At 42.9% G+C, this 17,282-nt stretch overlaps 1 protein-coding gene across 20 annotated transcripts in view; it reads left to right on the top strand.

Moving 5' to 3' along the window:
* Positions 1 to 17,282, top strand: part of LOC135368469 (ankyrin-2-like) — a 158,255-nt gene that overhangs the window by 66,909 nt on the left and 74,064 nt on the right. For 16 of the 20 annotated variants that reach the window (XM_064601779.1, XM_064601772.1, XM_064601782.1 and 13 more), the window contains exons 2-18: positions 4,040 to 4,141; positions 4,953 to 5,051; positions 5,473 to 5,670; positions 7,264 to 7,449; positions 7,775 to 7,873; positions 8,000 to 8,098; positions 8,661 to 8,759; positions 8,890 to 8,988; positions 10,242 to 10,439; positions 10,802 to 10,999; positions 11,482 to 11,679; positions 11,755 to 11,853; positions 12,612 to 12,908; positions 13,886 to 14,083; positions 14,175 to 14,273; positions 15,208 to 15,391; positions 17,153 to 17,227. In XM_064601779.1, coding sequence (XP_064457849.1) covers positions 4,040 to 4,141; positions 4,953 to 5,051; positions 5,473 to 5,670; positions 7,264 to 7,449; positions 7,775 to 7,873; positions 8,000 to 8,098; positions 8,661 to 8,759; positions 8,890 to 8,988; positions 10,242 to 10,439; positions 10,802 to 10,999; positions 11,482 to 11,679; positions 11,755 to 11,853; positions 12,612 to 12,908; positions 13,886 to 14,083; positions 14,175 to 14,273; positions 15,208 to 15,391; positions 17,153 to 17,227 — 2,527 coding nt within the window. Of the gene's footprint in view, positions 1 to 1,010; positions 1,292 to 4,039; positions 4,142 to 4,952; positions 5,052 to 5,472; positions 5,671 to 7,263; positions 7,450 to 7,774; positions 7,874 to 7,999; positions 8,099 to 8,660; positions 8,760 to 8,889; positions 8,989 to 10,241; positions 10,440 to 10,801; positions 11,000 to 11,481; positions 11,680 to 11,754; positions 11,854 to 12,611; positions 12,909 to 13,885; positions 14,084 to 14,174; positions 14,274 to 15,207; positions 15,392 to 17,152; positions 17,228 to 17,282 lie in introns of those variants that run through there. The other 4 variants (XM_064601781.1, XM_064601780.1, XM_064601773.1 and 1 more) reach the window with 2 other exon arrangements.

Here is a 17,282-nt window from a genome sequence, read left to right as displayed (position 1 = left end):
GCCTGGCGTCGTCTGCTGCAGGTCGTTTGGCACACGGCCATTGACGGCTGAAAATAGAGCGCACGACTTTTCATCCCTTCCGCCACTATCATCTCCCGTCACCTCTTCCTCCGAGAGCTGGAATACTATGTTTTCTTTTTCAAAAAGATTCCTTGAAGACAAAAAAAAAAAAAAAAAAAGCATGCGCACTGCTAATTTTCTTGGGTGGGTTTCTTTTAATGTAATATTCTCGTATGTGGCGATGACCGATAAACATCACCTTTATTTCCCCAAACTGACTAGATGTTTGTTCAGACATGCCATGCGAACAACAATAATTTACGAGAAATAGCCGAGGGGACGACACAAAACACGTAAGCCTCAAACGCCTCTGAGTTGCATGAATTCGTTAACAATGCTTCTCTTCTGGCATAAATGATACTCATAATGACCATCGTACGCCGCTTCATTTCTGAATGTTGTTTTTTTATTCAATGTGTGTTTTCTTTTAATGTATGTTTTATATTTTCTCTGTGCGTGATATGTTTATGTATGTTTGTTTATGATGTGTTTAGTAATATGTCGTGATGTGCGCCAACAGTAAGGCCCGTATGGCTGTTCTTGGGCACAAATAAAATTATTATAATTTAACAATTCTAACAATCTAGCATTGGTTAGATTGTTGCTGATTTGTTAGAACATTTGTTGGCATGCGATTTGGAAAAAAATATATATATCAACAATTTTCTGAGCTATATAGCTGCAAACAATCGAGCTCGTATTTCTTGTTTATTTTATTTTATTTTTTTGTTCAGGAATACAGAAACCACTTCATGCATCGCGAGCACGCGCGCGGCTCCCGAGGGCTAATTTGCTCTTATTTATCGGATCATATACACCGAAAGTTAATTCTCTTGACAAATAGAGGAGCGCAGAGAGCAGTACTGTTTTGCCCGCCGCCGCCATAGTTGTGCTGGCTGCGCTCACTCGCGCGGGCTGCACCGTTGATCAGCGCATGCGCGCAAGCTCCAATCAATACTGGCGTCTGAGGCGACGCTGCGAGGTCGGTCCGCACGTCTTCCCCAGGGTGTATTTTCTGCCCAAGCTCTTCTTTTTCTACGACATCTATTCTGCTACAAACCTCGCCTGGATAGCACTCAGATAACGCTGCTGCGTGAAATACATTCACATTGGATTTCAAAGCCGCCGCAAACGGAGTTGTGAACGAAAGTATTTCCCATGTCCGCAATGTAATCTTCGGCTTCCACGACACGATCACTTGGTAACCATGGTTACCGAAGGGGAACAGCAGGTAATGTATAGTGTGTTCTTTTCAGGGGTTGTGTATATCATAATATTGTAGACACATCACTTTGCTAGCTATCGGAAAGGACTACGTGTCTGGCGTTACCGTTAGCGAACGCTACGGGATGCTCCGCAGCCGGCTTGCTTGTAAATAACATCGCGTTGGGGGCTACGCCTTCTTTTTTGTGGACGGTCCGTGATTGATGTTATCTACACTGATTGTTTGACATTGCTACACTTGTTACAGGTATCCGGAGGTGATTACATGTGATCAAGGATCACTATCGTTGTCGTTATCGTGTAACCAATCGCACTTGTGAGCCTGCAATATCCTGTTTGGCGTTGAGCTGCGTCCTGTCGGAAGTTTCGCTATTTCGATATTGAAGCTGGAATATTTTTGTTTGTTGTTATTGTTGTTGAAAATAGATTACCTATTTTACACCTGAGGCCTTAACCACGCCTTCGAGCGAAGCTCTTTTGAAAAGCTGGTTTAATTGCGCAATGCGTAGAAACATGTCAAGGACAGATGTGTTGTATCTGAGGCGGTATGCGATTAAATGAATCGTCTCGCAGGATTCCTGCCCGGAGATGGGTGTGTTGCATGAAACATGTAAAATTTTCCAAACGATCGATGAAATAGTTCACCTTTTAATGTGCGCAGTAAACTTCGCATACCGAAAGCACACAGGAAGCCATAGCAGAAACTGGAAAGGTTCGCGCTTTAAACGGAGCTAGCCGGTCAGCTCTTCTCCCTCACGTCTGATGGGTCGTATAGCTGTGTTGTGATCCGTTAGTTAGTCTGAGATCTTTCCTATTCCTTCTGGAGGACATCCTCCAAATTGTGCAATCCACTGCATCCCCTGGTGTTTATGTATTCAGGGGATAGCTCTTTTCATCCTGTGCGACCCAGCAGTATGTGATCTTCTAAACATTGGGCGAATAATTACAACACTTACAAACTTTTAAGGTGCACCGAAATCTTGACATACGTGCACACCAGATTTAACGTCCCTCGCGAAAGACGGCGTGCCTGAGCAACTTGTACCTTTCCACGAGGTTGCCACGGCCCTCGGCAGAGTTTGAAACCCGCTATCTCGAGGTCAGCAGTCGGACACACTACTGACTGAGTCGCTCACATTGGCACGATGATAACTAAAGAATGCGACACCTGTAATAGGGCAAAACTTTCATAATCTAAGCAAATGTCACAGGACAGTAGACAAACTTCATAGGTCAGTGTCTCGATTACTGGAAGAGCATTGTGAAAATGTTTAACCTCAGTATGCAATCACGACATTCGACAAAAAACATATTTCACCCGGCTCAGAAGAGCGTTGCCTTTCGTTTGCAAAGTTGTGTGACGTGTGCCACATAACATTTAAAAAATAATGATAATAACAATAAAGTTCTAGGCATCAGCTTCTCACTTGACAAAAATTGCATTACCTTTTCATTGAATCGGGTATTTTTCTGTATGACCTTCACTTTTCTCATCACAAGTCATATACAAGTTCTGGGCTCTGTGTGTTGTTCATCTCAGAATGTAGACTAATCTTGCAATTATTGGTCACTTGGCTGACACAACAAAAAAGAGACGAAAACATGCCTTACAGCTGACTAACATCAATTTAAGTTTGTGAAATCGTAGTTTATATGGCTGATCTAAATCAGTCAACCTTAGGGCCATAATAGAACAAAGTCCAAGGTGTTGCGGAATTTTCCATTGTCATGTTCTGGCCAAAGTATTTTGGAATTGCTCCACAAACTTAAGCTAGTTGTGTGTATGTGCTTGTAGTTGTTCTATGTTGTAGTTAGGCCACACTTTATCAGAACAGTTTCCTTATACACTTAATCTTATACGATGTTTGACGTTTGCAGTTCATGCAACAAAGTTGTGAAGCAATAGCATATTAGACGTGATGAGGTTAAACAAATAAGATTTCTATACCATGCGTTCAAAGCACTGGAAGACACCGTTTCAGAATTCTTATAAACTGCTGCGTACCATATGGAAGTAGCGAATATAGCAAGATTGAGAAAGGGAGAAAGAATAAAGCACGCAAGGAGGTTTATTTTTTACGGTCATCACCTCGCATTTCACGGTGGGGGAGATGCTTTCTTCCAAGGACTCGCATACACCTGTTGTGCACGAGCTGTGAGACGCACAACATGTGCTGCGCAAGGTATTCCACTTCGAAAACCCTCTCAGACTTTGTTCTGAAAGTACTCTGCAGACGATGGTGGATTTTATATTGCTGCGAAAGAATTTCTGTCCGGGGACCCTTTTGAAGGCAGTCGTGTCATGGATAAGTGCTGTTGTTAACGTGATTGTGGTCGGCATCTGCTATTTTCGTGGGAGACCTCCTTCTCTTCAACCGTCGCCCGTTGTCAGTGAAATTTGTGCCCCTGAAGACCTGGATAAGAATTTAGATTCGGTGAGGTGCACACATGGGAAAGTGCATATGTTTTCGTTATAGGGTACATTGTGCGTCTAACATTTGTGAAGTTCTGCTGAGGTTGTTGAGTGCCCCTAAAGGTACTAACGCATCAAGAGGACAAACAAAATTAATAATAATAATAGTTGAGAGTAGATACAAACAAAATTAGATCTCTTTCGTGGTGCACAGTTGTTGTACTTCAACTATAACAAGATTGTAAGATTTTTGCGCGAGGAATTGGTGAGATTTATAGAAGTTTTGGAGCAAATTTATACAATGGATATTCTGTTATACAAGAGTTTCCTGTTTTTCTGCAGACTGATGGCAGTGCCAGCTTTCTGCGAGCTGCCAGGGCTGGAAACCTCGAGAAGGTCCTGGAATACCTGAAAGGAAGCATTGATATCAACACAAGCAATGCGGTAAGTCCCCCTTTCTTGTTTTTTTCGCAGACTTTTTTTTTTTTGCTTACCCCACCATGTTTTATTTCTGTTCAGGGGTCGTGGGGTGGGTTATGAAACAGGAATGATTAGCAAAGAAGAAGAATGATTATATTCAGATATTCAGATAAAGCCTGGTGCGCATGGTTATTCACGTAAAAAAAAAGTGTTGCGAAGGTTTCATGTTGTTCAGCGACTTCATGTTGAAAACTTGCGTTTTCATGATAGAGAGAACAAAAAAGTGGAACACTATTTTGAGATGCAACGCATCTTACCAGAACAGGAACTTGCCGAGTGTATGTGGAAGATCGGGAGCTCTCCCAAATCTGTTTCATAAGTTTCTCTTCAACTAGTTCTTTAGTGATTACATACTCAGTTCACGATTAGCTTTACGCACCTGCTTGGGAGCGGCATTCCTGGCTAAGGGGTACTGATAGGCAATTTGCGTGAGACTATTGTCTGCCTACCACATGCTATGTAAAGGGGAAACTCACTGTGCTACATAGCTAAGTAGAAGCCGGCTGTTGACATTGCATTAGTCTGTGCAAAACATCTGCACATTTTAGGTTTTGCAGTTCATTCTTTCCTGAGGGCTCGTAGCATTTTAAGCAGCTACTGTCACATTCGTCAAGAGCTTCAGGCTCCTGTCTTGTCTTGTCTTGTCACATGGAAAAGGAGTGCGTATCAGCACAATACAATAACGTAGGAGCCAATACAAACAAAAATGCACACAAATCTACTTGTCATGGACATGTGCTCCACTGACATTTCATTTGACTGTTTTTCATTTCAGAATGGATTGAATGCCTTGCATCTGGCTGCTAAAGAGGGACATGTGAATGTTGTGAATGAATTGCTAAAGCGAGGAGCGAATGTCAATGCGGCAACGAAGGTACGTCCTGGCTCCTCGCATTTAGAAATAGCCACGTAATAATGAATAACCTTTCCTGTTTCATGAGTACAGAAGGGCAACACATCTCTGCACGTAGCATCTATTTCATGGTGTCTATTTCATAGCATCTATTTTATGAATGCAGAAGGGTAACATAGCTCTGCACGTAGCATCTATTTCATAGCATCTATTTCATGGTGTCTTTTTCATGAATGCGGGCAACAGAGCTCTGCACATAGCGCATATATCATGAATGCAGAAGGGCAACAGAGGTCTGCACATAGCGTCTATATCATGAATGCAGAAGGGCAACAGAGCTCTGCACTAGCATCTATTTCATGAATGCAGAAGGGCAACACAGCTCTGCACATAGCGTCTATTTCGTAGCATCTATTTCATAGCGTCATTTTCATGAATGCAGAAGGGCAACACAGCTCTGCACATAGCGTCGTTGGCAGGCCAGGAAGAGGTGGTGAAGATTCTGGTGGCGAAGCAGGCCAACGTGAATGTGCAGTCGCAAAATGGCTTCACTCCGCTGTATATGGCGGCCCAGGAGAACCACGACAATGTCGTGCGGTTCCTCCTCGCCAACGGCGCCAATCAGAGCCTCGCCACTGAGGTACGTGGATGCCTGTGAGATCCCACGTCCTTTTTTTTATTTTTTATGTGATATACATGTGCACAAGTGCAATATGTTGTTAATAACGGTGAAGTAGGGGGCTAACTTTATGGGTTTTGTGTGTAGAGAAATGAAAATTGATATTCAGGTTACCCTTCATTATTAGTGTACATTTGGGTTTCTGGTATGGTCATTAGAACAGAAATGAAGAATTAGAAGTAAGAAATGTAAGGGTCCCTGATATTAATGTACATTGTTGCCATTACACTTTCATGGCAAACATATGACTGTGAGCTTGAAGAATTGCTATTTACATGCCTTCACTATGTAGGGATGGAACATGAGCAATGTCTGCCTCATGTCTGACTTTGGCACTTGTGGTGCACAGTGTTCTAATTTTGAAGGATACTTACTGTTCATGTGTTGTGGGCAGGGTGTCGGAGCGAACCGAAAACCGGAACCGAAAACCGAAAAAAACCGCTATTTTGGTGCGAACCGGAACGGAATCGAAACCGTATACGTTTTTTTCGCTCAGGAGGGAAACCGAAAAATATATCTAACGGTTTTCGGTCCAAGAAAAAACTTTGCCGGTTTGGACTCCGGATAGGCGAATGAAACAGACGTCGTGTGCTCTGAAGTCATGTCATGGATACTATACGAGGGTTACGGTTACGGTAGAATGTATGTCGGTATGACCCTTAGGCTCCCTTTGTAATGGTTTATCGTTCGCGCACGCACACAGACTTAGAGGTACATGTGACTCTCTAGCAATGTGCCGTAGTGCTAGTTTTAATTTGATCCCCCCAAACTCTCAACTAAACAGCGACCCAAGGGGGCTGCATACCGGCTTCTTTATCGGTAATGTCGCGCAACGCGTCCCTTGTGTGAGAGCAGCTAAGTTGAATACATTTACGTATACGCGAGGGCAAGCCCGTGCGAAATGGCAACTCTTTTGTGGACAGGACACGGAGAAAATAAAACGGAGCCGTCGAGCGCTTTTGTGAGTGAAGGTGTTCCTCGATTTGCGTCGCACTCGTGCGGTGGTGCTTGCTGCCTAGACAGTAGCAACAGATATTCGGATGGGACGCGATCGCTCCAACCCAGCAAGAAAGTACCTTATGTAAGACATCACGACAAACAAGTCCGTTTGTAGCATGTACATCAAGAAAGGAGAAAGCCCATTTGAACAGACAGTAACCTACAGGAACCAGGAGCTAACAATTTCACAGCTGTCTATTAATATTAAATACCATGTATGCGGAATAAACGGGTTTACATTTTGTAACATTGTTTTTTTTTTTTGTGTGTGTGGGGATGAATATTCCTAGCAGAAGCGGAACCGGTTCAAAATCCGGTATGAACCGTTATTTTTTTTATCCGGAGCAGAACCGGTACCGGATCGTTTATGGTGTAACTGGAACGAAAACCGGAACGAAAAACGTTTCGGTTCGACACCCTGGTTGTGGGCAAAATAGAAAAAGAGGAAAGCAATATGCAGTGAAACCACAGGAACCTGTCAAAGCACAGGCAAATGTATCATACCTGCTTGGGCTATCTATTAGCGTGCATGTAACACGACAGTTTTGTATTCAGGATGGGTTTACCCCCCTAGCGGTAGCCCTCCAGCAGGGCCATGACCGCGTAGTGGCGGTGTTGCTGGAAAATGATGCCAAAGGCAAAGTACGGTTGCCTGCGCTTCACATTGCAGCCAAAAAGGATGACTGCAAAGCAGCTTCATTGCTCCTGCACAGCGAGCACAACCCAGACGTCACATCAAAGGTAAACAAAGCACAATTTTCATGTAAGAGGAGTAGCTACCTGCCCCATATAAACAGTTTTTCTGCAAAATCTATCACATGAAGTACTATATAATTACATAAATGTATTACTCAATATTACTTCGTTATTTGTGCAGGAAAGTAATGTCATTCTGTTCTGTTACAGCAATGAAAAATCAATATCACTCTATTCTTTATTTTTGTTACAGTTACACTCTTTGGCCAATAGGTGCCCTTGTGCCATAAAAAGCTGAAACAAACAAACAAATAAATAAATAAGCAAACACTCTGTAATATGTAACGCATGCCTCTTTTCTACATTGCAGAGTGGCTTCACCCCCTTGCACATAGCTGCACATTATGGCAATAGCAATATTGCCTCCCTCCTCCTTGACAAGGGAGCTGACGTCAATTTCCCAGCCAAGGTGTGCTTTTTACTGACATTATTATTTTTTTTTTTCAGTTAATTTTAGTTTTAGTTAGTTAATTTTAGTTAGCTAACATAATTTTTGCACTTCATACTTCATAATGTTTCTGTCTACACACTGCAGCACCAAATTACTCCTCTTCACGTTGCTGCCAAGTGGGGCAAGATCAATATGGTGAAATTATTGCTGGAGAAAGGTGCCAAGTTGGATGCATCAACCAGAGTAAGATGTTATGATTTCCCCGCACAATGTGGAAGTCAACATGAGAATGGGCTTTTGGTGTGGTGTAACATGACGCTTTGCATCAGACGTACGTGGTCTGACTTTATTTAGTTGTCTTTAGTAGTGACGGGAGTCATTGGTAGTGTCATCAGTAGCTTTCGTGCATCACACTGCCATTCATTTTATGACTAAGCACTGTAAACTAGGAAGACAAAAGATAGCTTCTGTACTAGCCAGAAGTTAAAAAAAACGCATTTTGTGTGCGTGTGTGTTTTAGAGCCAAAATAGCTTTTTGCGGAAGCTAACCACGTTATTCAAAATTTTCACGCACATTTAGTGTCCGCGAACCTTAGCATTTTAAAACGAGCCACATTCGTGATCCGGCATGTCAACTAATTGTTGTGATCTCCACCTCGATCACCCTATCTCTCCCTCTGTCCCTATCCCTCCCTGTTATTTCTCTTTCTCTCTCTCTCTCCTTGTTGTCTCTCTCTACCATAATATAATACGGAATGAATAACATGGATGAATAGTGACTGATGTGGGGGAATTTTCTCTTCAGGACGGCTTGACGCCGCTCCACTGCGCTGCTCGTAGTGGACACGACCAAGTGGTGGAACTGCTGCTGGAGAGGAATGCACCAATTACAGCGAAAACCAAAGTGAGCGGATCTACTTATCTGCCCAATTCTTTATATTAGTCTGCCCATTAGTTTGCAGTATATGTGTGCGTGTTGCACTTTGAGAGTGCTGAAAGAAACTGAACCTCTTAATACTTCCGTGACTTGACAGAATGGTCTGGCTCCACTGCACATGGCGTCCCAGGGCGATCATGTTGACAGCGCTCGCATTCTCCTCTACCACAAAGCTCCTGTTGACGACGTCACTGTCGTGAGTCTGGTTCTCTTCTAAGACGTATCTTATCTTTCTCCGGTTTGTCCCATTGTTTTCCGATGAAATTCAATGTCTGAAACGTACTCCTGCTAATACTAGCATCAAAAGCAGTCGTAGTAACAAGATTCTTCCGTGCAATGGAGTAACATGTCGATTAATTACTGTTACCAGAGAGAACCCCATGTGAAGTACACGAACACTACGGTGACGGAAATTGATGTTCTGAGGCTGGACCACAGAAGAAAGGACAACACACAAGCCTCAAGTGCCCAAGAACAATGAAAGAAAAAAGTCACTGAAAAGGTTAGCCAGCTGTAGGACTCAAACCCAACCGGACCGGAAATCCAGAAGATGTGGATTCGAGTCCTACAGCTGGCTAACCTTTTCAGTGGTTTCCTTCTTTCATTGTACTACAGTGACCATTGCAGCAATGCGGGTGCCTGCGCAAACGCATGCGTTGTCAGAAAAGTGTACCCCACTAAGAGACGCTAAAGTGAGATCAGGTTGATTTTTGCTCTAGACAAGAAAGACAACGACGGAAAGCTAATACAAGCAGCCGCTTTTGTCGTACCCTCCTATCTGTGAGAAACAGTACTTCGCAAAAAAAATTTCATTTTCTGCACGCTTACCACTTCACTCGCGTATAAGACACAGATTTTTTACCCAAAAAACATTGCGCCATTGAGGGGGTGCATCCAGTACGTGAGGTAAAATTTTAACCCACCACTTAAGGTACACTTAACTCCTGTTTTATTCTGAGGCATCTGCGGCAATATCTGCGGCGACTTTCCCGGCAGTCTCCCCGGAATCGAACGTCACGATTCAGCCTCATCATCGCGATTACTTCCAAGATATCCGTGGCGACCTCTTCGGAATCGAACGTCGTGATTCGCCCACATCAAATCGTCTTCCATTCTATCAAGCGTGGACGAAATACCCTTCGGTGTCCGTAACATTCATCATTCATCACTCTGGCACCAGGCGCTCCTTCTTGTTGATTGCGCGGTACGCTGGCTGGCGCTGCAGGAGACGATCCGACCATGCTACTCTACTCTACTGACCATACTGAACTCGGGGTGCGTTTATTGCGCGGGGAACAAAAAAGTACCAGCATTTCGGCGCTCAAGTTGTGCTGCGTTCAATACGCGAGTGCATCCAATCCGAGAGCGAATGTGGTATTTCCCCTGCTACCAGTGCTTTTATTAGTGACCTATGCCAGTGGCTATGAAAGGCATGTCACCTGTTTGCAGGACTACTTGACGGCGTTGCATGTGGCGGCGCACTGTGGCCATGTTGGAGTGGCCAAGCTGCTCCTGGATCGTAGGGCCGAGCCCAATGCCAGAGCCCTCAATGGGTTCACTCCACTCCACATTGCCTGCAAAAAGAACCGCATTAAGGTCGTCGAACTCCTCCTCAAGCAAGGGGCTTCCATTGAAGCAACCACTGAGGTAGTAGAGTTTTATAAATTAATAAAATCTCCATCTGATCATAATTGGACTCTGCATAACGGGTATTGTTGCTCATAATAATAATGTGAAATTCATATTGGTAGATTGTGTTGAGATGTTTGATTGATGACTGATAACAAAATGTAAATCTTGATGACCTTCTATGCCCAAGAATAGAGGGGAAAATTGTGTAAAAGCCTGTTCTTTCCGTTTTTTTTTTCAGTTGTAGAAATGGAAAATCCAATGTGGAACTTGTTTGTTTCCACACTGGAAGATATTTCGTACGGTGCCGATACATAAGAAGCTGCCGATAAAAACTACAGTTTTAACTGCTTTTCTAAAATATTCTTGTGGCAATGCAGTCTGGTCTGACCCCTCTGCATGTGGCATCGTTCATGGGCTGCATGAACATTGTCATCTACCTTCTGCAACATGGGGCCAACCCGGACATCCCAACCGTGAGAGGAGAGACCCCACTTCACCTCGCTGCACGCGCCAACCAGACGGATATAATTCGCATCCTGCTGCGCAATGGAGCACACGTTGATGCCAAAGCTCGGGTATGTCACCGCCTGCTGCTAGAAATCCAGATTTTTAGAACCCTACATTGATGTTATGGAAAAAAAAAGAAGGAAAATGCCAAGCCTAGTCAATGGCTTGATGTGTCTTCTTCATGCCATGTGGCTTTTATGGTCTTCAGAACAGTAATCTACCATTTCGAGTTGACGTAACTATTAAAAAAAATATCAAATTTTGCAAATTTGAGTGCGGCATATTTTGGCATTCATGCCCCCCCATACATTTAATAATATTTAATTAAATATTTCATATTTATTAATTAAATATTTCATATTTATTAATTAAATATTAAAGATTATTTGCAAGGTTAATCCATACAGGATTAATAAAGGGACTCCGTACAAGATCAATACAAGATTGGGAACTGACATCCCCATGCAAAAATTATCTTTCCTCATAAAATTCTTTTCAGGCAATTCATATCAGTGCAGCAATTATATCAGTCTTTGCTCATTTTGTATAGGAGTTGCAAACAGCTCTTCACATTGGGGCCCGTTTGGGCAATGCAGACATGGTGGGACTGCTGCTGCAGCATGGTGCTGCTGTGGATGCCCCCACTAAGGATCAATACACACCACTCCATGTCGCAGCGCGGGAGGGGCAAGACGAGGTGGCAGCACTACTTCTCGATCACGGGGCTTCACTTTCAGCTTCCACTAAGGTAGTTGAAACAGGATATGTACCACAACCGTATCGTAACCATTATCGTAACCATTTCGTTTCATACTCATTGCAGAAAGGCTTTACACCTTTACACCTTGCTGCTAAGCACGGGAACATCAAGGTTGCCAGACTGCTCTTGCAGAAAGATGCACCTGTTGACGCACAAGGAAAGGTAAGCCCCTTCGGAATTTACGGAGAGAACTGAAATTACGACTTCAGTGTCGATGGTCTGGTAAAATTTGCTAGCTTCTTCCATGTTGTGTTTTGTCTGTATTCTTAGCCATTCCAAATGAATGATTGTCGTATTGAATAATATCGTACTCAGTGTTTATTGTGTAGTTAATTGTAACAAGCACTTGGCCCCTTTTGACCCCTTTGACTTCATGACTTGAGTGTTCACAAGCTCTTACCTAAGAGAGAAAAAGAAAACTTCAAATGGAGGGGGCAAACCGTTTCAGAAACCCTTTATATATGACCTTCCATATAATGAGTAAAGGGCATGAAATTTGTTTTCTTATAGACAGATTGGTTTGTTTCAAATGACCTAGCTTGCACTCTTGCTGGTAATTATTTGGAATCGTTGAAAGATGCATTGCAGGCTGTATCTTGCACTTCCTTGTTCTTCAGTCTTTCAAATGAACATTGGATTTGTTGCAATATTCACAAAAAGAATGATTCAGTACAAAGACAGATCAGTACAATGATTCAATACAAAGACAGCTCGAACTACTAGTCACTTCACATATAGTTTCTACCGAAGACCAGCTGCATTTACATATGGCCGCTGTTTTTTTGTTGAAGAATCGCTTTATGACGTCTTGTGCATTATGAACTCATGTTGGCATGTACCTTTCTGGACATATTTTGCGAAGTACGTGTACCACTATGTCTGCTACGTCGAACCGCTCAAATATTGAATCTCCACTCCAGAATGGTGTTACGCCCCTTCATGTTGCTGCGCACTACGACCACGTGAACGTGGCCCTCCTGCTTCTGGAAAAAGGAGCGTCGCCTCACGCTGCAGCCCGCAATGGCTACACACCCTTACACGTGGCTGCACGCAAGGACCAGATGGACATTGCCTCCACCCTGCTTGAATATGGGGCCAAGCCCAATGCAGAGTCCAGAGCAGGGTTCACGCCACTGCATCTTGCTGCACAAGAAGGCCATGCGGATGTCGCTACGCTACTTGTCGAGCATGGAGCACAGTGCGATGCTAAGGCCAAGGCAAGTGCATTCTGACAGCAGATTATAGATAGAGCCTGAAGTTTTCGGGAAATAATTTTTTCGAAATTCGGGGGGTAAAAATCAGGTAAATAAATAAATAAACGTGTGCACTAAATTCATGCGAATTCAGGTGGAAAAACTTCCAGTGTGCTAAATTCGGGGAGAAATCTGGCTCAGCTACTCAAACTAACTGTAGTGGTTTGATACAAACGGTGATTTAACTGCATTTGCTGCCAAACAATTAAGTTAGTGCCTTCCTACAGATGTCCCAGTGAGGGCAGTTTGCCGGGTCAAAATCTGGTTTCACCCTAAATAGGCAACCTTCAATTCCGGGTGCAAATTTGGGGAAGAATCGGGTAAAACCCTAAAACTTCAGGCTCTAATTATAGATCCTGTCACATATAAATGCGTGGGTGTGTATTGGTTGACTTATCTTTCTCCAAGTTGTGTCCAATTTTTCTAGACATCATCTTGCGCTTGTGCTTTTCTTACTCTTGTTTGTGCTGGCAAAACTGGAGTGACCAGTTTAATTATGGCTTTGTGTTTCTGTTTTTTACACTGTATAGAAAACAATGTAAATGAGAGGGTCCTTGATAATGAGCTGCTTTTGTCATCGCAAAAAGCGTGGACATGGCGTTTTTTTTATGCCCACTCTTTCTGGGGAAAACACCTGTCATTCACAATCCATGCCTGAGGAAAATACGGCACTGCAAGAATAATCACTTGGTGATTTAGGATTGTATTCATTTGACAATAATACATTAACACATCGAGTATGACAGAAAGACAGGACATCTTGCAATTAAGAAAATACTCCTCCTGCTACTCTTCTAATTTCTATACATGTATATCAATCTCTTGTTTCGTATGTTATCTATATCTGCGTGGCATACTTACTCAGGCTACATGCTGTTAATAGGCACCTTAGATAACAATGAAGGTTTGATTGACTGACTGATTGTCTTGTTTTCCTTTAGAACGGACTGACTCCGCTCCATCTTTGCGCACAAGAGGACCGTGTGAATGTGGCTGCTGTCCTGGCCAAGCACGGTGCCCAGATAGACCCAAACACCAAGGCTGGGTACACACCCCTGCACGTTGCCTGCCATTTTGGCCAAATCAACATGATCAGATTCCTTCTTCAACATGGATCCAATGTTAATGCGACCACAGCTGTAAGTGTCTCTCTCTCTTTATGCACACATGTGAGCCCTGTCATGATGGACTTGCCACATTTTGACTTCTTCATCGTATTCACTTTTATAGCATGGCTATACACCCCTTCATCAAGCTGCCCAGCAGGGGCACACCCTTATCATCAACCTCCTCTTGGAGCACCGGGCTTCACCTAATGCAACAACCAACGTAAGTACACCTTCTAACTCCAGAAAGGGGTTGTAGAATCTTTGTAGGATGTGCTTGCTACAAATTCTGTATGTTTTGCTTAGATTATTCCTCTGGTTGTTTAGAACACTACTGTTGGAGATCGCTGGCAGTACTGTCACAGGATAGAAAAATTGTGAACTTTGTTCAAGTAGAAGGTTGGACTGAGTTCCTTGCGCACACACTGAATGGTGCTCCCATCAGATAACGCGTAATTGCACTTTGTTGCTCTTGTTACATCTGAGGAGAGCTCAGCAGGCAAAACAAAAACCTAAGGTGTGTATTACCACGATGAATTGAACAGCATTAGGTGTACACAACCTTGAGATGCCAGCTAAATAATCACAAAAGCAGTCGAAACTATAAAAAAAACTAGCCTTGCACACACCAGCCCACTAACTTACTTACTTGCTGCTGCACACTTTTGTGGATTTCAATTCACAGCTGGCGATAGGGCTGTGTGTTTTCGGGTTTTATGTTTTTTGAAAATCTGGTTTTATTTTAGGAGCTGTAAAACTGTAAAATCGGGCGATATCAGGTGGAAAAGCAGACGTTAGCGACAAAAATAGGAAAAAAGGAGCGCTCCTTGCACTTTAGATGAACACAATATATGAAACAGCCACGCTGATGTGCAATGCATAGCATTCGGCAATGCCCGTATTGGTGGCTGAATTGGCACATTGCCAAGTTCATTTTTGGCTTTTTTTCCGGTTTTGCCATACGCAACTGTGGCACATATCGGGGTAAAAATGGGTTTTACCCTAAAACACAGGGCCCTAAAGATAGTTGCAGCAACATTTGTGAGTTGCGGTAATGCCCTTTGGCAGTTAGTGCTGATTAGCACATCACGATATTGTCAACTGTTTTAGGGCACGTTTAATTATTTGAAATGGAATATTTCACCCTTAATTTACAGCAAGGGCAGACAGCCCTGTCTATTGCCCAGCGGCTGGGTTACATCTCAGTAGTGGAGACCTTGAAGGTCGTTACGGAGACCATAGTCACCACAACCACTACCACGGTGACTGAAGAGAAGTACAAAGTGGTCGCTCCCGAAACAATGCATGAGACCTTCATGAGTGACTCTGAGGATGAAGCTGGTGAGTGATGATACTGTATTTTCAGGTACATTTAGTGTAACTGTTTTATTACATGCAAGTAGGAAAGCATATTCGTAGATGGTGTAGTACGTAGACGCACGTTTCTTGTACGGTCACTTCAGTAGACGTGGTGTTCCGCAGAGCTGCCTGTTTCTTTCTTGCAAAAGCCTCGCTTTTATTGCAGCTGTCAGTGATGACACTATCTGCATTGTGAACATCGTGTCAGATCATCTTCAATTTCTTGACTTTGAGCTGGAAATACACTGCACATCATGAGGCAAAAACAGGATTCATCAGCGAGTAATACAAAATTTTTACAAATTCTGATGCCACTGTGAATGAAAAATGAAATAAAATACATATTTAGTTACATTTACCTGTAAAGTTTGACATGGGCACTTCATGTAACCTTCCCCTATTTCAGCACAAATACATTTTCATTATGACATTTTTATGACTTGACATGGCTACATGCAAGCAGACCGAGTTATCAGCTGGTTGACCATATAAGTGATTTGTACTCTCTTTAGGGCAATCATCCACATCTGTACATAACACAGTGGAGAATGTTCATAGTTTATTGTAGTCAGACAGCTTGCAGGCAGCTGTTTTCCAACATATGCATTCCATTTTTGCTCCCTAAGCAGGATGGATAGCATAGTCAGGAGCAACGGTGAAAGATAGATGAAACACATTTGAAGGAGAAGTTTTAGGAGGTTAGGTTTGCTCCTTTCTGACCGCAGTGGTTGCAGTACAGCAGCTACTGTATCTGTACACTGATTTAATTCAATTGGAGATTTATGGAGATGCACTAAATCCAATACAGATTTGGCTATTTCCATGAAATACCCTGACTATACCCTCAGTCTGACTATATGTAGGGCCTTGTGTTTTAGGGTAAAACCCGTTTTTACCCCCCAGGTTTGCATCATCATCACTTGGGGTAAAACTCGAAAAAATCTGGAAATGAAATTGGCAAAGTGCCAATTCAGGCACAAGTACTGGCACTAGAGATCGCTAAGTACAGTCACCGATGGATAACTGGGACTCAAAAAGATTTGGGCTTTCTAATTTTTCGGACAAAACTTACGGCAACGTCAAACGCCCCATAGAACCAATGTGTTTCCGCGTCAAATGATTTGGACCGTTTCTCAGAAGAGACCCGCTTGATAATTCGTACTCATCTCGCTTCAAACTTGCATTTGTGGGGCTTTGTTTGTGTGGGGGGTTTGTTGTTGTGCGGGGCAGATGTTTACGCCCGATTTTCAAAAAAACAGAAGACCCAAAAGCACAAGGCCCTAACTATATGTGGTACAGCTATATGGGGGTCTACACTGCACTATATTAGTATAATGTTATAGTAATAGAAATAAGTGAGCATGGAGATTCATAACACACTGTAGAAAGTATAATAGAGTACACTGGCCACAAAGGACAGTACTAATAGTATTCAAAGCTTCAGTCATATAAATCAAAAAATAGATTTTCACAGTTCATTTTTTTTTGTTGGCATTCAACCTTTTTTGCCCTGTAGCCAATTTACCTTTGGGCCAGCCTGCACATTTTGACAGGGTGACATTGTACACACATAGCCTTTTTTGAGCACATGTACTTATACCTTATTTTTCATACTGTTGTTTTCTATATTTTTATGCCTATATTTTATTTGTATCCTCTGTTCGTCTTGTCTTTCTGCGAATTTGACCAGAGCTTTTTTTCCTTCGATCTTTTGCCTTTTGGGACTCTTTTTCCTTGGTTTAGACGATGAGCATGACATGGGTGTTGTCTCCACAAAGCTGTGCCTCTCAAATGTGAAGGCTCTAAAGTCTCACACCAGTAAGTCTGACAACAGGCACGCTCACTGGTTGCACATTTCCGAGCTACTCTTGCT

Source organism: Ornithodoros turicata, chromosome 9 (assembly GCF_037126465.1).
Source record: "Ornithodoros turicata isolate Travis chromosome 9, ASM3712646v1, whole genome shotgun sequence".
Taxonomy (NCBI): Eukaryota; Metazoa; Arthropoda; class Arachnida; order Ixodida; family Argasidae; genus Ornithodoros; species Ornithodoros turicata.
This window is presented reverse-complemented; position numbering and strand designations above follow the sequence as displayed.